Here is a 24,244-nt window from a genome sequence, read left to right on the forward strand (position 1 = left end):
TCCAGCCTCTCTCCTGGGCCCCGGCCTCGTATGTCCACCTGCCATTGCAGCATCCAGGTGTGGAGGGTAAACAGTGTCTCAGATGGAACCTGTTTGGAACAGAACTTCTGATTTCTGTGTCCCTTGTCCCGCACCCCAACCCCATCTGTTCTTCCACCGTTACTTCCCTCCCAGCTGCCTTGCTCTCTGCCTGGTCCACTGACATCACCGCGGCCTAACCTCGCTCTCTACCTGGTCCACTGACATCACCGCGGCCTAACCTCGCTCTCCACCTGGTCCACTGTCCGAGCTTTTCTGGCTGCTCTCCATTTTCTGTCCTGCCCACCCGGCAGCCAGAGATTCTTTTACTACGTATTGGATTATATTATCACCCTCTCCTGATGAAAACCCTCCCGTGGCTCCTCATGCCGTCGAGAATAAACTAACAAAGGTCTGACGGCCGCCTGGCAGGTCCCACAGGAGCCGTAGCCTCCTTTCCTCCCTACTCAGCCCACCCGTCACTGCACAGCCCTCCCCTCCCGCACCCTGTAGCCCTTGGCCCTGCTTTACTTTCCTTCATCGTATGTATCACTATCTGATGTTTTATAATATATTTATTGGGATTGTCCTTCTCCCTGGCCCCCACTTGTCAGCTCCAGGAGGACAGACCTTCGTCTTCCTTATCATTACATTCCCATCTCCTCAACGGCAGTTTGCCCTGGGGTGCTTGTGGGCCCCAGGAGACATTTGCCAATGCCAGGGACATTTTTGGTTGTCACTGAAGGAGAGGGGTGGTGCTACTGACTTCTGCCGGGTCAAGGCCGGGGATGTGGCTAACATCCTACAGTGCACAGGACGGTCCCCTTCAACAAAGAAATATTGTCCCTAAATGTCAGTAACGCTGAGACTGAGAAGCCCTAACCTGGGATGACGCACAGTTAATATCAAATAAGTATTTATGGAATGAAGAACGAATCTCCCACTTGATGTCATAAATAGAGTATTATGGTTATACTTAGTTCTCGTTTCATAGCACGTAGTATAGTTATCTGCCTCTTTCCTAACATGACTTGTCATTTGTACGTCAGCAAGTTTCATGGTTCAGAATCATCTGTCCTTGAAAATTGTGATACATATTTGGACATGGTAAGATTGAGATGCGCCTTGACAACCTGGCATTGTTTTGGTCTTGAAATAAGTGGTGTTGAAATGGGGCTCTGTTGCCTGAGCACAGGGGCTCTTCGGCAGCTTTGTGACGACGGGGCACTCGTCCAGGTGTGCGAGGTGGTGAGAAGGCCCTCTGTTACATGGAAAGAAGTACAAGAGAAAATCTGCCGAAACATTTTGCTCCCAATCACTTGTGAGCCCTCAAGAAAAATGACTTAACGTTCCAAAAACTTTTAAATGTAGAAAAGTAATTCAGGAAAAAATTTTTAAGGAGTTTTGGCTAAGGGGTGACCTAGCTGAGTGTCAGTTGGGCCAGAAGCACTGTTTTCTCTTTGTTTTATTTAATAAAAATATACGTGAGGGGGTTCCGTCGACTCCTCTCGGCCATAGAGACTGTGCTTTTTTAGGAGATCGCCTGTCATATTAGAGAGGAAGACAGGGCTGTAACACGTTCAAGAGCCTACTTACTCTCCCCGGGTGTAGTTGTGCTTTTATTTGTGGTAGTTTATAGCTGTCAGTGGATGGCAGACTTCACAGATGGAGCTGGTTTTAAAAAATGAAAAAAAATACACTTCTGATGCATTTACATGATAATATACATGGTCTGCATAATCTCCTGCGTTATTAACTGGTTTTCTCCCGGTTACCTGCATTGAGAACTGGAATACTTCGTACACTTTAGATACTGTGTACCATTTGGACTGACCTGAGAGCAGTTGAATTAAAAATGTTGCAGTAGGGCTTCCCTGGTGGTGCAGTGGTTGGGAGTCTGCCTGCCAATGCAGGGGACGTGGGTTCGAGCCCTGGTCCGGGAAGATCCCACATGCTGCGGAGCAACTAAGCCCGTGTGCCGCAACTACTGAGCTCACGTGCCACAACTACTGAAGCCTGCGCACCTAGAGCCCATGCTCCACAACAAGAGAAGCCACCGAAATGAGAAGCCCGCGCACTGCAACGAAGAGCAGCCCCCGCTCGCCGCAACTAGAGAAAGCCCGCGCGCAGCAACGAAGACCTGACGCCAAAAATTAATTTAAAAAAAAATGTTGCACAACATCCTTGATTCCCTTCTCCCTTTTGCCGCACATCCGGTCCATCTGCAGACCCCAGGGCTGTCCTGCCAGAATGCAGGCAGACGCTGCTGCTCCGCGGCCCCAGCCCCGTCACCTCCCCCTGGAGGTCAGCGGCCTCCTCACTGGTCTTCCCCGTCCACCCTTCTCTGTCCACACCCAGGGGCTAGAGGGATTCTTTCAGAACATAGGTATTTTAAAAGCCGACCGTAGTTTTTCAGCACATTCAGAATAAAATCCAAGGTTCCCTCCGCGCCTTGCAAGGCAGGCCCCTCACCTCGGCTCGCTGACTCCCTTCCTGCCTCTCTGCCTGGCTCAGCCCGCCCAGCCACACCGGGCTCCCTGCTCCTGGCCCTGCCCCCGGCTCAGGGCTTTTGCCCTCATCGTTCCCTCTGCCTGGAGCCCTTGTCCGGGACATTCACACGACTCGCACGTCTCCTGATCAGAGAGGCCTCTTCTGACTTATTAATATAACAAAATGCCCCCTTCTCCTTGCACGTAGCATCTCTGAAGTTACGTTATGTATTTTTTTATTGTTCATTTTCTGCAGCTGTTCCGTAAGCTCTATGAATGCAGCGTTCCCCTGTTTGATTTACTGCGGTATCTCTAGACCCTGGAGCGTGTGTGTAGTAGTCGGTGCACACGTAGATTTGTTAAATGAGTGAACGATTGACTAGTAAGAGATGATTCTTCCTGCCGTATCTTGTCCTCCTCGGGTTTGTTTCATCATGAGGAGTTAGGCGGAGACCCTTCGTAGTTGCTCATAAAGACCTGTATGGAAGCTCTTTTATCCAGAAATACTGTTGCGCATTCCTTCATCCTGAACCTTTAAATTCTCATTGTTTGGATGCAAATGAAAATCAGAGCTAGTTTTATTTTGGAAATGCTAAGAGAAGTGAGGATGGAGAAGATCATTCCTGTCACATTTTCTGGAAGCGAACGTTCCCTCTCACATGTTGCATGTCTTTTCGTTGCAGACGCATGCCGAGCCTTCTGGAGTATTTAAGTTACAACTGTAACTTCATGGGAATCCTGGCAGGCCCACTCTGCTCTTACAAAGACTACATCACTTTCATCGAAGGCAGATCGTACCATGTGACACAATCAGGTGAACACGGAAAAGAAGAGATACAGTATGAAAAGACAGAGCCATCTCCAAATGTAAGGTCATGAGGTTCACCTGCAGCCTCTCTAACATGTATTGATTAGCCTTGTTTATTTCAAGATACTAATGTTTTCAAGTTTTGAGTTTACCCATCTTTTTCTTTAAAAACATTTTTCGAGGTAAATGACACTTCACACAGTACCTAGTGGTGATGCCTGGTAGAAGTACCATCATGACTGAAGAACAAAAATCAGGTTACTTTAAAAGCTGTGCTGCGTTCCTTAGTGAGGATAATGCTTTGTAGTCATGGAGTATTTTACAGAAAAGCCCGTCTCGTGGATCTGGCCGAGCCTCATTTTCCAGGCTTTTTCCTTAGCTGTACCTTACGTCTCTCCTCATGCTGACCATTGCCAGTTGAAATCTTATGCCTCTTTAAAGGCCTACTTCAGATATCACCTTTTCCATAAAACCTTGTCCAGTTTTCACAATACAGAAGATAATAATAGTGAACACTTTCCCAGCACTTTCAGCCCCAGGACAGTCTTGCGAGGCAGACGCTTTATGCTCACGACTTCACGTATGAGGAGGCTGAGACTCAGAGGCTAAGTAATTTGACCAGGGTTTCCAGGGTGGCAGTGGGAGAACCGGAATCCAAGCCCAGGCTGTCTGAGCCTCACACCCGAATGTCATCTTTATTCCTTGGAACAACTGATACGTCTTGTCCGGGGAGCCCGTGCGGCTCTGTGCAGGCCAAGTTTTGCTGGATTTGATCTGGTAGAATCCAAAGGTCCATGAGAAATAGGCCAGTCAACAAGTCTGTGAGACAAGAAGGTGGGGCTAGGGCTTCCCTGGTGGCGCAGTGGTTGAGAGTCCGCCTGCCGATGCAGGGGACACGGGTTCGTGCCCCGGTCCGGGAAGATCCCACATGCCGTGGAGCAGCTGGGCCCGTGAGCCATAGCCGCTGAGCCTGCGCGTCTGGAGCCTGTGCTCCGCAACAAGAGAGGCCGCGATAGTGAGAGGCCCGCGCACCGCAATGAAGAGTGGCCCCTGCTCGCCGCAACTAGAAAAAGCCCTTGCACAGAAACGAAGACCCAACACAACCATAAATAAATAAATAAATTAATTAAAAAAAAAAAAAGGTGGGGCTAGTATGCTTTCTCTGAATGTGGGGTTTGGAGCAGAGGACCAGCTCCTTGCTAAGTTATTATGAAACAAAGAGTGAATGAAGACGTGCACTCATTTGCAAAATCTCTCGTATTTTCTCTTTCGTGCCATGCAACTCATTGTGTTTTACACCGAAAAGATGCTCTCGTCTTCACAGTTTCCGTTAACTGGCCAAGTGTTAATTGATGAATGCCAGCTCAAACCGGGACGAGAAGCTGGGTATATTCAGGTCTCTTCGCTGACGGTTTTGTGTCAGGCTGACCACTTAACCCTTCAGAGGCCTCACTGCCGTAGGAGGAGCTCAAGGTAGTTATAGACAGCTTCTATATCCCAGAGGTTTATTCTAGAATACTGAGAAGGGAATGAAATTAGGAATTTAGGAAATTCCTAGTAAGGAATTTAGGAATTCCTAACTAGGAAATTAGGAATTAAAATGCTAGACTTAATTTTGTAAAATGCTGGAAAAATATCAAGTGCAACAAACATATAAGTAGTGGTAAATCAAACCCAACAAAAAACAGTGCAAAGTTGTGTATTACTTCTGTCACCTCACTCTGAATTTTTATGGGATTTGCTCTTAGAAAACATCACTTTCCTCCTTCAGGTCATGGACATCATAAATAAGAGATTGTTGACAATAGCAAATACTCTTCATATATTATCTCACTGTTTTAGTATATTTTTTTTTTTTTTTTTTTGGGTATGCGGGCCTCTCACTGTTGTGGGGTCTCCCAGTGCAGTGCACAGGCTCCGGACGCGCAGGCTCAGCGGCCATGGCTCACGGGCCCAGCCACTCCGCAGTATGTGGGATCTTCCCGGACCGGGGCACGAACCCGTGTCCCCTGCATCGGCAGGCGGACTCTCAACCACTGCGCCACCAGGGAAGCCCTGTTTTAGTATATTTTAAATTTAAATTCCATATGTACATAGTTCACACAAACAGTGGTAGTTATTTACAGATCACTTAAAGGCACTTAGAAACTCTTTGTGTTGTGAGTGGGGTGTGTAGACTCTTTGAATCCAAAGTGGGTCAGTCAGGTACCCAGAGGCCCCTTTGTTGGGGGCCTCCCAATTGTCTTTATCTGCGTTAGTTAAGATACAGGTTTGGCTGCTGAACCAAGGACCAAAATAACAGGAGGTTAAACAAGGTGGAAGTTTATTCTTCTCTTACAGGACAGCTCAAGTGTCAGCGGTCCATGGGTAATATGGCAGCTCCACGGGCGGGGGATCCAAGCTCCCGTTTTGGCCATCCTTAGGGCGTTTCCCTCATCCTCATGGTCTGAGGATGGTTCGCCACAGAAGTTGTCCATGTTACTTGTGACCACATAGCTACACTCAACTGCAAAGGAGGCTGTGACGTGTGGTCTTTAGCTAGACTTCACCGTGCGCAAATAGAAAATCCATTGCTATGTAAGAAGGGGGGCACGTCTCCTGGGGAACACCTGTCAGTCTCTGCTGTGATGCCGGTAGGTCTTTTCTCTGAGGCTGTTTGGTTTCTTGAGTGCGGGCTTCTCCCGTCTTCTGCCCCGGGTGTTCAGACTTGACTGCTGGTCTCTGGAGCTGGGAGGGAGGGGCTGCGGACATCGCCTCTCGGGATGCATCCACCACAGGCTCGATTCATTCCAGCCCCACTCTGGACCCGTGTCCTGAAGCCTGGCTCTTTTCTGGTTAGGCTTACCTGAGAGTTAACTTCTGGCTTCCTGCCAGTATGGGGGAGAGGAGGCTGAGGGAACTGGGGTTACACCTGGCTTCCCAGCTTCAGGCCCCCTCACCCCTGCCTTTCAGAGTTCCTGATCCCGCATTGACTTAGCTTTTCTGGGGACTCTCGTTGGTGTGTATGCCAGCTGGTAGTTGAGGTCAGGTATATGTTACTTTAACTTGTTTTAAACTGAGACCTGGAAACTAGTGTGTACAGTCTAATGGCCACAGTACTTCTCAGTATGTTACTCAAGTGACGTATCCGATTTTTAGGTTCACATATGAGGTCATTCGGTTCATCTCACTTCATTTACAATTATAAGTTTTCCCTAATTACCTGTTGCAAATTCAGATGTGTAGGTTAGATATTTTGGAGGTAGGAGTGAAGAAAAGGTAGCCTTACTTTACTGGAGGAAGCTTTGAAAGACGACCAGGAAAATGAGAATAAGAACAGTTGCAGCGAAGAGCCCTTGACCTTCCAGCGCCTCCTGACAATACGTAAAGACTTCGAAAGTGCAGGAATCAGGCATGTGCTCTGACTCTCGCCTTTGAGCCTTTCTTTTTGGCCCCATTACAGAAAGTGTTAAATACGGGTGTTCATCTGCAAATAACTGTAGTTAATTGGAATATTATTTGATTACTGTGCAGGACACTAAATCCAAGTATTTTGTTACATTCTTTCTTCTGGATCCAGCCTTTTCTTTCCTGTTTCTTTACCTCTGTGGCCTGTATAATCTCCTTTATATTGAATCAGATTGAAATAGTCTAGCCTACTGAAAACATAAAAACACCATGAGTTGGTGTTTTTCAAGGTAATTGAACCTTACCGGAATAAAGCTTATCCCTTTCTTTCCATCAGAATCTTTATGCAGATCTTTTTGTTTTCTTGGGTGTGGCTCTTTTGGTTTTATCATTTGAACAAAATTGCTTTAAAGAACTTTCAGGTTTAAAGAAACGTGAAAGTTGTTTATTGTAAAAATAGTTTTCCATGAAATACCTAGAATTTGGAAAGTAGGGAAAAAGCACAATGGAAAAAATAAGCCGTGTGTGTGTGTGTGTGTGTGTGTGTGTGTGTGTGTGTGTGTGTAGTCACGTAAAATCCACTACGAAAACTTACTAATGTTAACATTTTTACGTAGTCATCCTATACACCTGTGTTTGCTTTTAGTTTTTCTAAGTTTACTGAAAGTCCTGAAAATACACATTGGGGTTTCTAGTGTGATTTGAGCCATAACCCAGAGGCAGTCATTAGACATTAAGGCTTCATGTGTTCATACTGAGACGGTGGCGGCTTTAAATGCTGAGCACGCCTGAGTTCAGGATTTTGGATGGAGTTACAGGGTTAATACTGCCTTCAGGAGGAGTTATGTGGCAATAATACGTAAATACGTATCGATTAAGTTTATGAAGAGTCTCGTCTTGCTTTCAGGTGGCAGTTATTCAGAAGCTCTTAGTCTGTGGACTTTCCTTGTTATTTCACTTGACCGTCTCTAAGACATTACCTGTGGAGTATAACATTGATGAGCATTTTCAAGCTACAGCTTCATGGCCGACCAAGGTTATCTATCTATACGTCTCTCTTTTGGCTGCCAGACCGAAATACTATTTTGCATGGACGTTAGGTAAGTGACACGTGAATAAACCTTTGTGTCAATGTGTGGAAGTATAAATCTTACCCTGGTGATAGCCGGGAGAGTACCCTGTTGAGAATATATAGTTCAAGACCAATGAGAAAAACTAGGGTCATCTATTCAGGAGAAGCAAACCTTATAGTTCATGTCCTACATATAAGGATAGAGCCTAAAAACTGTTAGGAGAGCCTAAAAACTGGATCAAGGCCCATTTTATTATAATATCATATAAAAATGAGAATGAATCTACTTTGACTGTTTAAGAATTAAAGATGATAGTATATGATAACGTACATCTTCTGGGAGAACACAGTAGTTTGTTACATAGGTTTGTAATAGTTTCTTTTCCTTTGTGTATTACAGCTGACGCTATCAATAATGCGGCAGGCTTTGGATTCAGAGGATATGACAAAAATGGAGCAGCTCGTTGGGACTTAATTTCCAATCTGAGAATTCAGCAAATAGAGGTTAGTAAATCATTAAGAAGTTGGTTACCATATGACACTTTAAGTAGCATAATTTGCCTTCATAGGTTATGATGTGATGTCCCAACAGTGGTACTGAAAGATTTGTAATAATAATACTCATTCTTTCAATCAGCCAATACTTATTGGTCATCAACCATGTGCCCCAGGCCCTGGGGAACCGGTGAATAAGATCAGTACAATCTGGGCCCTCCTGGAGCTTTAATCTAGTGGGGGTTCCAGGGATACAGAAAGATTGGCTGTGATCAGAGAGGTATAGGGCATTTCTAAGATAGGAGGCCAGCTTAGACTAGTGAGGTGATTGAGTGTGTGTGTGTGTGTGTGTGTGTGTGTGTGTGTGTGTGTGTGTGTGTGTGTGTTAGGAGGATGGGGCTATGTCAGGCAGAAGGCGTCGCCCTCCTGAGACAGTGACCTATTAGGAGGGTGCTGTGTAGGCCCAGCATGATGGTGGCCTCAACCAGGGTAGTGGCAGTGGGGCTGGAAAGATGTAAACACACTGGACACTGTTTAAGAGACTCAGCAGAACTTGGTGATACACTGGAATCAGCAAGAGAGAACGAGTTATGAATCATGCCCAGAGGTCTGGTTTAGACCGTTGTGTTCACCGTGGTACCTTTCACTGGGGTAAGGAGCAAGGAGAAGGCTCAGGTATGAAGGGAAAGGTGGTGTGTTCAAATGTCAGACTTACCCGAGTGGTCCAGCAGGCCAGTGAATGCTGAGGCATGGGCTGAGATTGTAATTTGGGAACTATCGCACTTCAGGTTTTGGGAGGAACCACGAGAGTAGCCATGAGGGACACTGAGGGGGTGGGGCGAGACGAGAGCCCCCAAAGGAGCCCCCATCTTACAGGCCAGGCAAAGGAAGGCATGCGGGAGGGGGTAGCTGGAGAGAAGAGAGGAAAACCAAAAGCATGTATTGCTCTGCAAGCCTGTGTAAGGGGCTGCTCCCGATGGGAGAAGCTACCAGAGCTTCGGGTGAGAGGCTGACCGGGAACAAATAGTGAGTGGAGCAGCTGGACGCACTGCTGGACCTTGGCACCTGCAGTTGTGGGACCACAGGAAATACAGGCCTGATCAGGTCTCTAGATCCTTCTGCTGTTAGAAGGGACCCAGAAGATAGAGAAGTAAGTTAGACACCAGGGCCAGAAGCAGGGAGTGCCATAGGACCAGTGACCCGATTTCCTGCACAAATGCATGGCATGGGAGAAGTGGGGGGCAGAGAGGGGCTGTTACACATTAAAAGAGACATCAGCCAGACGTGCCATATGTTTGGATCCTGACTGACCCCACCAACTGGAAAACCATGTTTTTAAACCGTCAGGGGTATTTGAATACAAAATGGATATTGGATGATATTAAGGAATTATTGTTAATTTGGTTAGACCTGGTCATAGTTTTTTTTCTTTTTTTCTTTTGGTCATAGTTTTTTAAATTTATTTATTTATTTTTTGTAACATTATTTTTTAAAATTATTCTTTTTAAAAAAATATTTATTTATTTGGCTGGGCCGGTGTTAGTCGCGGCCTGTGGGCTCCTTAGTTGCGGCATGCAAACTCTTAGTTGTGGCACATGGGATGCAGTTCCCTGACCAGGGATTGAACCTAAGCCCCCTGTGGTGGGAGCGCGGAGTCTCAACCACTGGACCACCAAGGAAGTCCCTGATCATAGTTTTTTTTTGAAGGTCCCTATTTATTGGACATAAATTCTGAGCTATTTACAGGTGAAATAAGATGTCTGGTATTTGCTTTGAAATGCTCTTAACAGTGTCAGTAATAAAATGGGGAAGGATAGGCGAAAATGGATAATTGTGGAAATTGGGTGATGAATGTATGGCCGTGTTTTAATGTTTTGTTCATTATTGCCAACTAAGGAGCTTTTAAGACTTTTTTTTTTTCCTAATCAGGCCCCATGAAATTTTAATAGCACAGATATATTGTATATCTCTTTATATCCTATATGTATATATGTGCCTTATTCATAAAAGAGTAAGATTTTTTGCCTCTTAAGAAGTTTTCATCCTCAGAGTTTGATGAGAGCAGTAAATAACGGACCAGAGAATCTAAAGTGGTGAGAAGTGCAGAGCCAAGGAGGGATGGTTACACAGGGAAGGAGTAGCGGCCAGGAGACCAGAGCTTCCCTCTGAGATCGGAGGGTGGCATTAGTGGGGGAAGCTTGAGTGAGGCACTGGAAAGGTAGGAAGATGTGCAGACCACTCCTCCAGGGTAAGCAGGTCCTGGGAGGCCAAGACTCCCAGCAGCTGGGGAGGGGGGCACTGAAGGAAGTGAGGCTGCACCTGATGGGGCGTCCAGTCTGGCCCCCAGTGAACGGCCGCTGAAAGGTCATTCACCTGCTCCATCAGGAGTGTCTTTGGGATAATTCCATGGCAACCCCTGTAAGTGTTAACACACAGGAGAAAATGGTGAGAATCCATTTACCTCACAGATGTTCCCTCCAGTAACTCCTTTTATAGGATGATGTTACTCTATTAGAAAAAACGGCGTTAAGGAAAGAGATCGTACACTACCATCATTGTCAAGTAATGTACTCTTAGCACAGTAAGATGTTACTTACCTTTAAAGCTTCATTATTTTGTTGGCCAAAGAAGAAAGTTCCTTTGTTTTTCAGATGTCAACAAGTTTCAAGATGTTTCTTGATAATTGGAATATTCAGACAGCTCTTTGGCTCAAAAGGTAAGCTCCCTCCAGAACCACCATCAGCTGAGCGTTGGCCTCTAGTTCCTTTTTTTTTTTTTTTTTGACCTCTAGTTCTTGAGGCTGAGCTTCACTGGCTTCACATTCTTAACTAAATTAAATTAACGCTGTGACCTTGTGTTAACCGGGAAGCAGAGTTAAGCAGGGTGCTACCAAGTCAGAGAACTATTTAGGCATGAGTCATGAATGTAGCCACCACTGACCTCGTAGCCTGCCTTGAAAGGTGCCCACCAAGGTTTGAGATCACCAGTATGTCCCTCATTCATGGGAGATTTGGCCAAACAAAAATGCCTACACAGCCACCGTACGTATGCCCTAGATTTTGCACAATGCTTCCAGTTTTAAAATATTTCAGGACAACAGACCTTTATATGTTGGGCACAGGATGCAGAGACCCAGCCTCTGCAGTGGGAGGTCACCATCTTGGTACAAACTCGGCAGTCATCTCTATGCAATGCCCCCTGTCATGAGGATGATGAGAGAGTGAGTGGGAAGCATGCGAGAATGAGGGGCAAAGAGGCGCCTGTGCTGAGAATTATGAGGGCTTGTCACGTGCACACGGGGAAGGCAGAGGACCGATTACAAAAGACGGAGTTAGGACACCGCGCAGAAGCTCCCAGTGGTCCTTTCTCCTTGTTCTTGATGGGACACACTGCCCGATCTTGAGTTTATTTCATAAAAGACTGCTCCTGTGATGGGAGGGCTCTAAGCACCGTTCTGTGTAAAGAAGCCTTCTTTTGTCATGTCCTTTACTCATGACAAGTTCAATCCCTTTACCTCTTGAAATATCCAAAACACATTATCATTGCTTCCTGGTGCCTTGCAGTCTCCCCAGTGGGTGCAGATTTGCCGAACTAACCTGTTGTGTTAGTTTTTGTTGTTATATTTTAAATTTGATACCTTAGGAAAATCTTATTTTCATCTGAGTTCTCTACCTGTGACAGGAAAACTTTACACTGAGCACAGCCTACTTCCCAGAAGACTATTGTTAGATCAGTTGAAAGTTCTAAATGTTACTAAAGAAAATAATAAAATAATGTAAAATAAAAATAACTTTTATATTTGTTAAAGTTCTTCTGTACATAGCATGGACTCCCAAACACTAGAAATGATCATTTTGGCCATTATGTGTACCAGTGAAAAGATGGAAATGAAATTTCTTTTCATACATCTGATCCCTAATAGCTATAAGCTCCATTTTCCTAGCTCCTGACCAGGAATAAGAGGGATCGTTGTGGACTTGATAAGCTCTAATCACTCATGTTTTCCATGGTTTGCAGGGTGTGTTATGAGCGCGCCTCCTCGAGTCCAACCATCCAGACGTTCATCCTCTCTGCCATTTGGCATGGGGTGTACCCGGGCTACTACCTGACTTTTCTCACGGGAGTGGTGATGACGCTGGCAGCGCGAGCTGTGAGTATGAGTTCCTTCTCATCCTGCAGTGCTGGTCACGTGACCTGGTGTCAAAGGCCCAGTGAGCCTCTTACCTACCGGGCAGCCTTGCTCCTTTGGCCAGGTCAGTGCTGCAGGCTGGCTGGGAGGTGCGCCTGGCAGGTGTGTTGAGTGTGCCTCGCGGGCTGCGTGCTCGGCTCATCTGGGAGGAAGGCCCGGCCCACAGAGGCCTCCACACCGTGTTCCTCGTTGTCACAGAATCTTCGGAAGGATTGCTGAAAACTGGGTGAAATAGAGATGACCAGACGCGTAGGTTTATTTTAGAGATGTTTCCTGAAAACTACAGCCTTTGAGTCCTCTTTTAGATGAAGAGGGGACCGTGGCCAGGCCTAGATAACGTGGACGGGCCATTCCCCATGGCGGACACCAGTGCGAAGCAGGCCGCAGGTCTGTAGGGTATTTGAGACCTAGTGTATTATCTGGGAAACAGTTGAGGAATTAGGTTGGCGACATGGGAAAGAAGGGGGGCAGTTTAGTGTAAGTCCTTGGAAGTCAATCGGAGGAAAGTGACGTGACAAAAACAGTGTTTGAACAAGCTTCTTATGTCACTTACAGGTGAGGTGGCTTCACTTAACAAACTAGCAGATGTTTATTGTATTCAGTTTTAAGGTACCTTGGAGATATATGAGGTAAATGTCAAGAAGTATTAACTAAAGGCTATTCTTCTGTGGTTTGTAGTCTAGGGGCATAAGGTGTATGTATGTATGTGTGTAGGTATCTGTCTGTATGTGGGGGTACATATACCACAAGGCATATATGATAGATTCCATCGCTTTTATGGATGGTAAGTACCATAGGTGTTTAGAGGGAAGGAAATCCTTTTTGGTTGGGTTGACTAGAGGTGGCCCCAGTAGGAAAGTGTGCTTGGATTTGGGCTTTGAATGATGAGTTATTTCAGTAGTGACTGAAGCGTAATGGGGGAAGAAAATGCCTTTCTAGGTGTAGAAATGACATTGGCAAAACCAAGTTAGGAAGTGTGTGGTGTATTTGGGAATGACGAGCAAATCTGGTTGAAGCAGAGCCTTCATGTATGTCTAAAGGGTGGATGATTCTGGAAAGGAAGAGGGCAGGGGCGGGGTGGGGCTGGAGAGAGAGGAAGAGGCCAATAATAGAAGAACTTGAACAGCAAACTGGGGAAGAGCCTAATCCTCATTCTGTCCCACATCAGGGAGTCAGGGAAGGTGGGTGAGGGTGGAGATTGGATGCTGAGAGCCATGCCTTGGGAAATGGATTTGCCCCGGTGGACAGAAGGGGAGAGAGTGCAGGTAGCTTTTGCCGCCTTCAGCAAGGCAGAAAACCTGGGTAGCATCCTGCCACTACGAGTGCTGGTGTGTGTGGAAGAGCCACTAACCTCAGACTGCATCCCCTCTGAAGAACTCGCGTGGCATCTCAGAGCAGGGCCATGCTTCGCCTATAACCATATTAGGCGAAAAAAGCGGGGACACAAGAGAAAAAAAATAGTGTTCGGTTAAGTTTGCACATTTCAAAATTGAAATGTTTTGACTGTTTTAGAAGCTAAAAAGTATTAAAATAGTGGTTATTAGAAAGCACTTTTTTCCTGAGAAGCCCTTCCCAATTTCCCCTAATGAATGATGTGTGTAATTGCCATTGATTTTAATAAGCGCTCTTTGACCTAAGCTCAGTGTATAATAGCTGTCTTTCACAAATGCAGAGGTTAAAGAATAGGAAGGATGTCTCCTTTCATTGTAGTAGAAAAACTGATCACGGAGTGAACCTTATTTACGTATAGGCAGACATTGCAGATTCGGTTCCAGACCACGGCAATAAAGTGAATATTGCAGTAAAGGGAGTCACACGAATTTTTCTGGTTTCCCAGTTCACATAAAAGTTATGTTTACACTATTGTGTAGTCTAAGGGTGCAATAACATTATGTCTAAGTATACGTACCTTAATTAAAAAATACGTTATTGCTAAAAAATGCTAACCATCACCTAAGCCTTCAGCAAGTCATAGTCATAACATCAGAGGTCATTGATCACACAACACCATTACAAATATAATAATAATGAAAATGTTTGAAGTATTACAAGAATTACCAAAATGTGACACAGAGTCAAGAAGTGAGCAAATGCTGTTGGAAGAATGGCTCCAGTAGACTCGCTCGACACAGGGCTGCCACACACCTTCAGTTTGTAAAAACCGCAGTATCTGCGAAGCATGATAAAGTGAAGCATGATAAAATGAGGTGTGCCTGTACTATAGTTTACAAAATATGATTTAAGGAGCTCTAGGAAGTGTAATTTTTAACTTTGGGGGGGGGAACTTTTAATTTTAATACCACTTCAAATCTACAGAAAAATTGCCAAGAACTCCTATACGCACGCCCTTTACCCAGATTCACACATTTTGCTCATGTGCTTCCCCATGCACTCTCCATATTTTTTATACATACGTGTATTAGTTTTTTCTGAACCAGATCCAGCTTTTCCCATAGTAACAGTATCATTTTAGATGCCCACCAGCAACGTATGGGAGTTTCGCTTATTCCACATCCTTGAAACAGTTGATATAGTCAGTGTAATTTTATAAGCAATGTTAAAGGTAAATATTTTTGTTTATTTCAGGTGAGAAATAACTTTAGGCATCATTTCATCGAACCTCCCCAACTTAAATTATTGTATGATGTCATAACATGGATAGCAACTCAGATAGCAATAAGTTACACAGTTGTGCCATTCGTTCTTCTTTCTATAAAACCATCATTTATGTTTTACAGGTAAGTGTTACTCTTAAAAATATGCCATCGGAAATTTTTTAAAAATTTTTAATTGAAATATAGTTGATTTACAATGTTGTGTTAGTTTCAGGTGTGTAGCAAAGTGATTCAGTTATTTACATATGTATGTATGTATGTGTGTGTGTGTGTGTGTATATATATTCTTTTTTAGATTCTTTTCCATTGTAGGTTATTACAAGATACTGAGTACAGTTCCCTGTGCTATACAGTAGGTCTTTGTTGTTTACCTGTTTTATACATAGTACTGTATATATTTTAATCCCAAACTCCTAATTTATCCCTCTCCCACCCTTTCTCCTTAGGTAACCATAGGTTTGTTTTCTGTGTATGTGAGTCTATTTCTGTTTTGTGAATAAGTTCCTTTGTATCATTTTATTTTATTTTATTTATTTTTCATTTTAATTTATTTTTAAAAGAAAGCTTCTCGCTCTTGGGTAGAATAGAAAAATAGTACCCTAGCTTGCTTTCTGCAGTTAAATGCATTGTCAGTTACTTTAAAATCTTAAACCAAGCAGTCACAAGTTTATTTATGGAATGATTAACACCACTCAGACCTCAGATGAGAGTGTGATTTACAGCAAGGAGTATCAGCTGGGTAACCCTTGCTTCAGATCTCAAAGGTTACACTGGGCAGTAGAGCTCTTCTTCCTACACTTGGATGTGAACTAGATGATTGTGGTGGTCATTTCACGATATATACATATACCGAATCATTATGTTGTACATCTGAAACTAATAATGTTATATGTCAGTTATATCTCAATTAAAAAAAGAGAGAGACTTCAGACTAGCTTTGGCCCACAAGCTGTAGTTTGCTCACCCCTGCTCGAGAGCCAAGGTTTAAGAGTTTATTTGTTAAAGCGGAGGCTTAAGAGTCACTGGGGATATTTTAGGGACGGAAGTAAAATATATCCTCTGATAGTCACCAGTAACCGTTGGTAAAGTCCGTGGAACATGAGTTCAGCGATAAGACTGCTAACTCCCAAAGGAAAGGAAAACTTAAAAAAGATGAACAATAATGAATATGATGAAGCAGTTAAAAAACAGCACAGCTTGTTCTTTATAACGAATTATTAATCCTCTTCATTTCTTCAGTCAAAAGATGATAAATTACTTGCATTTCATTTATTGGTTCCCTTTTCACTCTTTTATATTTCATTGGTACTTTTTCATCTCTACATAATAGAAATTATTGTTTTTGTTTTTTTTTTTTGGCGGTACGCGGGCCTCTCACTGTTGTGGCCTCTCCCGTTGCGGAGCACAGGCTCCGGACGCGCAGGCTCAGCGGCCATGGCTCACGGACGCAGCCGCTCCGCGGCATGTGGGATCCTCCCGGACCGGGGCACGAACCCGTGTCCCCTGCATCGGCAGGCGGACTCCCAACGACTGTGCCACCAGGGAAGCCCCAGAAATTATTGTTTTGAATTCCATATTTTGTTTATCTGTTTATCTTCTCTCCCTCTCCCACCAAATTCCATTCCCCCCATAGTAGATAGTGGTATCTTTGAGATCAAAAACTATTTTCCATTACCCTAGCATTTAGAATGACAGCACAGAGTCATAATAATCATACAGGAAGACATAAGTAACTCCTACTAAAGTGTCCTTTTGAACAGAATTATTACGTATGTCTAAATGTGACTGAGCTATTGGTTGGATTTTCTGTCTCAGGATTTTCTGTCTCACGTACTTTGTTCACAGGCACTGGCACTTACAGCTATAGAACCAGGAGGTCACATTTGGTTTATATTTAATTTGAGGCATGATACTTCTAATAATATCTTTAATAATGTGACCTTTATTTTGTGACCTTTATTTTGTAACCATCAAGAAGCAATATTGCTTATCTATTACTCACATCACTGGAATATTTGTAACTTAATTAGGGACAGTAAATAGCAGGCAAGGCTATTACTGTCCCTTTACTACCTCCATACTTTGCTCAATATTTGGTTCTATGGATTTGAGAGTTTTTTTTTCAGATCTCTGCAGCTATTAATAAGTACATTTTGGTTTTTGTTCTACTTAGTCCTGGCCTTATGACCTTTACAAAGGAATGCAATATGATATCTAGTATGAGTGCTTTATAAATACCCACTGGCATACATGGTTAGAGTTTCATCTAAGGGGGATGGGTAAAAGACTAGTGTAGGGCTTCCCCGGTGGCGCAGTGGTTGGGAATCCACCTGCCAATGCAGGGTACACGGGTTCGAGCCCTGGTCCGGGTAGATCTCACATGCCACGGAGCACCTAAGCCCATGCACCACAACTACTGAGCCTGCTCACTAGAGCCCGCGAGCCACAACTACTGAGCCCACACGCCACAGCTGCTGAAGCCCGCACGCCTAGAGCCAGTGCTCCACAACAAGAGAAGCCCCCGCAACGAGAAGCCCGTCGATACAACTGGAGAAAGCCCGCGCGCAGCAACGAAGACCCAGTGCAGCCAAAACTAAATAAATTAAAAAAAAAAAAAAGAATAGTGTAGTAAATATAGACATCCTAGGTGGGGCTTGTGACATTTTGACAAATGTCAAATTAAGTCTTGTTAATTATCAGAATATAATAAAGTAAAGTTTTCCCTTTTTTTTTTTAGCTCCTGGTATTACAGCCTTCACTGTGCTGGTATCTTAGTATTATTGTTGTTACCGGTGAAAAAAACTCAAAGAGGAAAGAATACACATGAAAACGTTCAGCTGTCACGATCCAAAAAGTTTGATGAAAGAGGAAATTCTTTGGGACAGAATAGTTTTTCCACAACAAACAATGTTTGCAATCAGAATCAAGAAAGAGCCTCTAGACATCCATCATTAAAGCAATGATGGGGAAAGCACTCTGATGGCTACTTTTTGTCTGTTAACAGAAACCAATCTTAGCACCTTTCAAGGGGTTTGTGTCTGTTGGGAAAGAGATCACATGGGGGGAAATCGGACAGTTTTAGATAGGGAATGCCCTGTATACCAGCTTGAAAATGGAGTGAAAGACCCCTCCCATGCCATGTCCCTGTGGGCCATGCCTTATCAAAAATGTTTCCATTATTTCAATGGGCACTCAGGACCTCAGCATATGTCCGTAGGGTCATAAGTGTGCCCTGCTGCTGAATGTATGTTGTGTATCCCAAGGCACTGAAGAGATGGAAAAATAATTGTGTCAATCTAGATGATTGAGAAAAATTAACTTTTCCAAATGAATGTCTTGCCTTAAACTGTCTATTTCCTAAAATATTGTTTCCTAAATGGTATTTTCAAGTGTAGTATTGTGAGAACACTATTTCAATATTAGATGTTGTATGCTGCACAGGAATTCCGGAGGAATTTGAACAGGATATTTAAGACTGTGGATACTTTAAAATGCAATAAACATCTCAGTATTTGAAGGGTTTTCTTAAAGTATCTCAAATGACTACAGTATGTTGTGAAACTGTAAAGTGATGGATGCCAGTTTCCTGGAGAGTTTAATTACCCTGTGTCAGGCAGAGAGCCCTTCAAGGAGGGATTTCTTAAACATAATTAAAGGTTGGTAATGTGATATTTTAAGCTATTTTTCTTAAAAAACAAAAAAAAAAACAAAAAAAAAAAAACCAAGGGAGAGAGAGAGAAGATGACAAAGGAAAGAAGGAAGACGTGAATGAAGAAAGCACTGCGGGGGCCGGAGCCTGAGCCAGTGGCAGCTGGGACCAGCGCACACAGGTGTGCAGGGCAGGTGACCGATGCTCTGCAGACGTGTGCTCTTCATCCCTATTTATCTGAGTTCTTTGTGATTCTGTAAGACATAAAAGTTTAATAACTTTTTATTACGTTGACTTTTAAAAGAAATGTATCAAGCATAAATTATATAGAATGATAAAAGGATTGTGAAAATAATAGTGGGAGATTGCTTGAAGGTTTTGAAAGAGAAAAATCACTGAGTGAAATTACTCTCTAGCTAATCACTTTTTATCCTTGACAGTTTAATTCGTATTTGGGAAAGTTTTAGGAAAATGAAAACTTAAAGTCATTGGGTCTGAACCACCTCTGTAGAGAATAATATAAATTAGTTTCCAAACTCTTAACTTCTCACATAAAAGGTTTGCCACTAACTCTTGTTAATGAGTTTCAGATTATTTAAGTAGAAAAATGTGCTTTTATCTTATGGGCTGGTTTTACCATAATTAATTTCACCTGAATTGCTGGGTGTCTCCTTTAACCCCACAGTCTTGTGATGCTGCAGTAGCTGAAAGCAGAGGAGTGGGGTGTGATGCCAGTCTGGCATCAGGGCCACGGCCGGAGATGATGAATCACGGGCGGAAAGGGAGAAGGATGGGCAGGGCCTTCTGAGTTCACTTTTCTGTGACCCATCTTTTGTGGAATTTATTTTCTTTTTTGCCTTAAATTTTTAAATGAAATGCAAATTGTCTATCTATGATGAGTCTCTCTTTTTTTTGTCATTAATAAATTTGCAAATGAAGTTAAGGACAGAACAACTCTCTGGCTTAAGCTGTGTAGTATTTCAATTAAAGATGAAAGGAAAAGCAAATGTACTTGGAACTTTTGAGGTCTAATCAGCAAAAATATCAGTGTACCTTCCCAGAACTTTAGAAATAGCTTCCTCTTTGTTTATATGAAATGTTTTTATTTTTCTAAAGGTAATTTTTTTTTTTTCTCCACCTGATGATGTTAGCCATGCCCTGTTACCTCCTGGGAAAAGATGGTTTGCTAAATAAATTTTCTGTTTTCCCATGCATTGAATTTAAGCAAACTGTGGAATGTGAGAGACTAGAAAAGATTAATCATGGAAAGTATCTGCCCCCCCACAATGTCTCCTCCATTTAATTAATGCTGCAGAGAATCTGATCACTATTAAGAAAAAGTAAACAAATGTAGAGGTTAAAAGACAAGTCTAGGCATGTCATAAGTGAAAATAAGAAAGTGCGTTAAAAACTTTCTTTTTGTTCAGCCTACCTAGCCATTAACAAATAATCATGATTTAGTTCTATTACCTGACTATTTTTTATTCCTCAGCCTATAAACCTAATATCACTGTTATCTGTTTTTTGCTCAATGAAGGTAATCATAGCACTGCCATCTAGAAAGCAAGATGATTGATGAATTTTCCAATTACTTTGAAGATAATACCTTATATATACAATTTGACTGATTTCCATCCCCCTGGATTATCCAGGTTTTTTGTTTTTTGTATGAAATGGGTTTTGAATAGCTTTTATTTAATTTTGGAGAAATTATAATCACAGGTATACAATCTAGGAGAAAAACTAAAGAAAGAATTCTCATTCTCAGCTTGACCTTCCTCCTCAAGAAGAGACTTTTTGTGCTCTATAAACTGAATATATCTACTTGGAGTGTTGTAAGGATTAATACTTTACTTCTAATTATAATAGAAGAATTGAAGACTGGTATATCTCTACTATGTTAAACTTAAAGGGATTCGTTGTAACATGTGCTTCTTTTTAAATCAACAGAATAGGATTCAGGGCATATTTATATTATTTCTCCACTCTTCAGTTGCCATGAAACCACTCCAGAGATGATCAATCAGCATCATATTTATATCAATATTTTTGGTTATTATTATACTGCTCAGGGAAAAAAATGGACAAAATACTTATTTTTCCCACAATTTTATTTTTTTGAAACAATAGCAGTTAATTTATTTTGATGTATCTCAGCTGTCACCATTTTACAACCCGCTTATTCTTGGTTTTTAAAATAAGCATTTATAATTGGAACTCAGGGTAATTGAAGAAATTTACTTAGCTTCTAAAATACCCAGCATAATAGAGAAGGTTTATTTGGCTTCCAAAATGTCCAGCCACCACTTATGCCTCCACCATACTTTTGCTTAAAAAGTATTTTTGTTACTGATTCCCACCATGTGTGATGTTCACATACAGGATTTCCACAGATACCAGTTTGGAGAAAAATTTTCCAGTAAAAAGAATGGTTTTAAAAAGTAGAGGTAACCCACATTGAAGCACTAATTGTCCTGGGAGGAGACCTGGGTATTCATCTGGCTCAGACATTAGTGAGCCTCGGGACTTGGACGAGTGACCTGTCCTCCAGCCGAAAGTTCCTTAATGAGCCCAAAGGGTTAGTTCCAAGAGTTTGGACCAGTTGTGTTTGTAATGAATATAAAATGAATGAATGTTTGTAATGAATGGAAACCATTAGCAAGATCTGTAAGAGTCACGAACCGGGGCAGATTCACCATCAAGATTATCTTCATGGTCCCTTATTTTTACTACTTGAGCTCAAAGCCCTGACTTTTCAAGTTTTTTGAGGCAATCAGAAGGCGTGCAGCATACCATTTCTACTGAATACAGCCCTTGAAATGAATCTTTCATAACGAAATAGTCTCCACTGAAGGAAAATATTTTCTTTTTGATTTCTCTGCTTTCTGTTTGTGCTGTGTACAACTGAGGAATATATATGCTAAAAACTATGTTATATGAATTATCAATTTTACTGGACAGGGTTTACCACCATATAACTTCTCAAATATTATTTCATTCAAAGATATTTAAAGAATATTTAATTTAGTTATACCTTATTTTAAACTACAGAAAAAATTACTTTAAAATGTTGACATTAAAATAATTATAAAATTTGTACTTTTATTCGAGGACTAGATTACACTTGGGACAAAAATCTTTCCTATTTAAAATGTATACCTTGTAAATTTTCATTTGTAAGTTCATGAGCAACTCTGGACATTTGTGCTTTTTTGTTTCCTTATTTTAAATTGTCCAAAATTATCAGTTTATTGATTTGAAGAGTTCTGCATTTTAGTCGAAAGAAAAAATTACTTGAGAGAATAATTGTTTCAGAATGGTGCCTATTATTGCTGTGTCAGCGAAGCATTTGTCCAGAGGTTTAGATATGAACCAGTATTTCGTAGAGTTTTATTCAGCCACTAATAGTCCATCCTGGCTGACACTGAATACATCATATTTACCAGAGGTGCAGAATTCTAAGTAACACTGTGAAATGTAATCTTAACTGCCCTCCAGGACTTTGTAAAAACTACAGGTAACCCAGGGTACATTTAATGAGTAGCTGATCGTTTAGACGCTTAAATTAGATGCTGAAAGTTCTGCTTTTTACAGCCCTTCCTTGTAAAAGTGTGTTTGTATCAGTGCACACTCCTTATGCTGAAGAAAAAGATGTGCTTTAAAAAAAGAAATTTCACTCTGAAATATGGATTTGAAAGACTAGGATGCAGAGGGTCTGTTAGGATGCAGAGGGTCTCTACCGTGTTTTCCTGCAGCACCACTTAGTCAAATCTATTTATAGTAACTCATTACAGAAGACAATTTTAAATGAAATTTTCCATGTTGGCATTTTGTAGGACTGCTCTTAGAATCAACAACTAAGCTGCTTTCTGAGCTCTTGTGCAGAGGATGCAGCCAATTACATTTTACTTGGTGGGCTGCTTAATAAAGTTTTATATATGTTTTCAAATAATATTTATTTTAATAGGTTTTTAAACGTTATGCAAACCCCAGTAAAGAACTGACAAGCTTCTAGAGGTCATTGATTGGGAAGACTTTCTGAAATAGAGCCTAAAGACACATTTTTATGCCAACTAATTTGTCTTGCCTTTAAAGCTGATTATAACTGTCTTCTTTCAGTACACCTTTTATAAAGCAACAAAACAAAACAAAAGAAACCCCAGGACTGTATGATCTATAGATAAGAGTGTAAGGATCCATGCAAAACCCCTGTCTAACTTCCTCAGTGATGATAGCCATCTCTCCAGTCACATTTTATCAAGTTTTGCTACTATAAAAAGAAATGGAAATGTAATGAAAAACCAGAAGTTACAGGGCAACATCAGTAGAAGGACTAACCATTTTCTTAATACCATGTTTGAAATGGAAAAAGTGACTGGCTGCCTTTTACTGGAGTCGTAAGTGACTGTATCCTGCCCAGTCTCTATTTTGGGTTAACTTTGAGAAGTTGATTTGTCAATATTCCTCTTTGTTTTTCCTACTAAAGGGCAAACACGTGTAAAGGGTTGGACAGAACTTTCAAATATGCTTCTTTTCCGATGTTAAGTATTTTTGGTTCTGTATCTACGGATTCGTCAACAAAGTACGTTTGCTCCTGACTTTTTAATCGCAGGAGAGAGGAATCAAACCAGCACACATGCTCCGTCTTCTGTCACTCGTCCGCACCTGCCTCCCTGAGCCCCAAGGGGCACGATGGAAAGCAGTAGGAATGAGAGTGAAAATAATTCCGGCGGAACAAGAGAAACCTTCCTCCATGCAGAGTGACAACGTGGGATTTCCTTCCTGCCTTCCTTTAAAGCTTGCATCTTGATCTCTGCGTAGGAGTAGTTGGACACTGTTACCCCAACACGAGGGGGGGCCCGAGCTCCAGCAGCCAGTATTCACAGCCCTTCATTTGCCTTCGCTGGGGGAGAATAGAACGTGGTGTCTGTGCTTTTTGTTTTTATGATTCCAAAATATTTTTTTAAAGATGTGTTATTTTTCGACAGATCCATAAAGTAGTTCCTGTTGTATGGTAAATTAAAGTTACCACTATGTCAGTTACACTGTGATGTGATAATTTCATAACCACTTGTTTCTAGTCTGTGTGTCCTCAGAGCTGCACTGGTGGCTTATTGCTGGGTTTTAAAGATGTTTTTAACTGAACATATAAATGTTTTTTTTCTAATTTGTGTGTCTTTAAAACTGATTAAACAGTAGTTTAAAAATATATGTGTGTGTTTGCTGATTTCAGAGGCTTTAAATTCCATCTCTAGAACTGAATATCAGGCCTGTCTTGAGAAGCAATGGTCTTTTTGCATTGAAGGATTCTTTAGTTCAATAGTAATACTCTCAGGAGTCATTGACTTTAACTGGTTAAAAATTATTTAAAAGAAACTATTGTCATGTTATAAACATTTTGGGAGGCAATTAAAAGAACCTTAGGTTAGTATATAGTATCTTGTATTCTCTCTTAAAACAGACTTATAGGGCTTTCCAGGTGGTGCAGTGGTTGAGAGTCCGCCTGCCGATGCAGGGGACGC

At 42.1% G+C, this 24,244-nt stretch overlaps 1 protein-coding gene across 3 annotated transcripts in view; it reads left to right on the forward strand.

Annotated features, from left to right (window-relative positions):
- The window catches only part of MBOAT2 (membrane bound O-acyltransferase domain containing 2), a 113,584-nt gene extending 93,968 nt beyond the window's left edge, over positions 1-19,616 (forward strand). For all 3 annotated transcript variants that reach the window (XM_060169327.1, XM_060169328.1, XM_060169329.1), the window contains 7 exons: positions 3,191-3,374; positions 7,610-7,802; positions 8,175-8,278; positions 10,921-10,985; positions 12,287-12,419; positions 15,045-15,196; positions 17,811-19,616. In XM_060169327.1, coding sequence (XP_060025310.1) covers positions 3,191-3,374; positions 7,610-7,802; positions 8,175-8,278; positions 10,921-10,985; positions 12,287-12,419; positions 15,045-15,196; positions 17,811-18,036 — 1,057 coding nt within the window. In that variant the 3' untranslated portion in view covers positions 18,037-19,616. The remainder of the gene's footprint in view (positions 1-3,190; positions 3,375-7,609; positions 7,803-8,174; positions 8,279-10,920; positions 10,986-12,286; positions 12,420-15,044; positions 15,197-17,810) is intronic.
- The last annotated feature ends 4,628 nt before the right edge of the window (positions 19,617-24,244 follow it).

This window comes from Lagenorhynchus albirostris, chromosome 13 (genome assembly GCF_949774975.1).
Source record: "Lagenorhynchus albirostris chromosome 13, mLagAlb1.1, whole genome shotgun sequence".
Lineage (NCBI taxonomy): Eukaryota > Metazoa > Chordata > Mammalia > Artiodactyla > Delphinidae > Lagenorhynchus > Lagenorhynchus albirostris.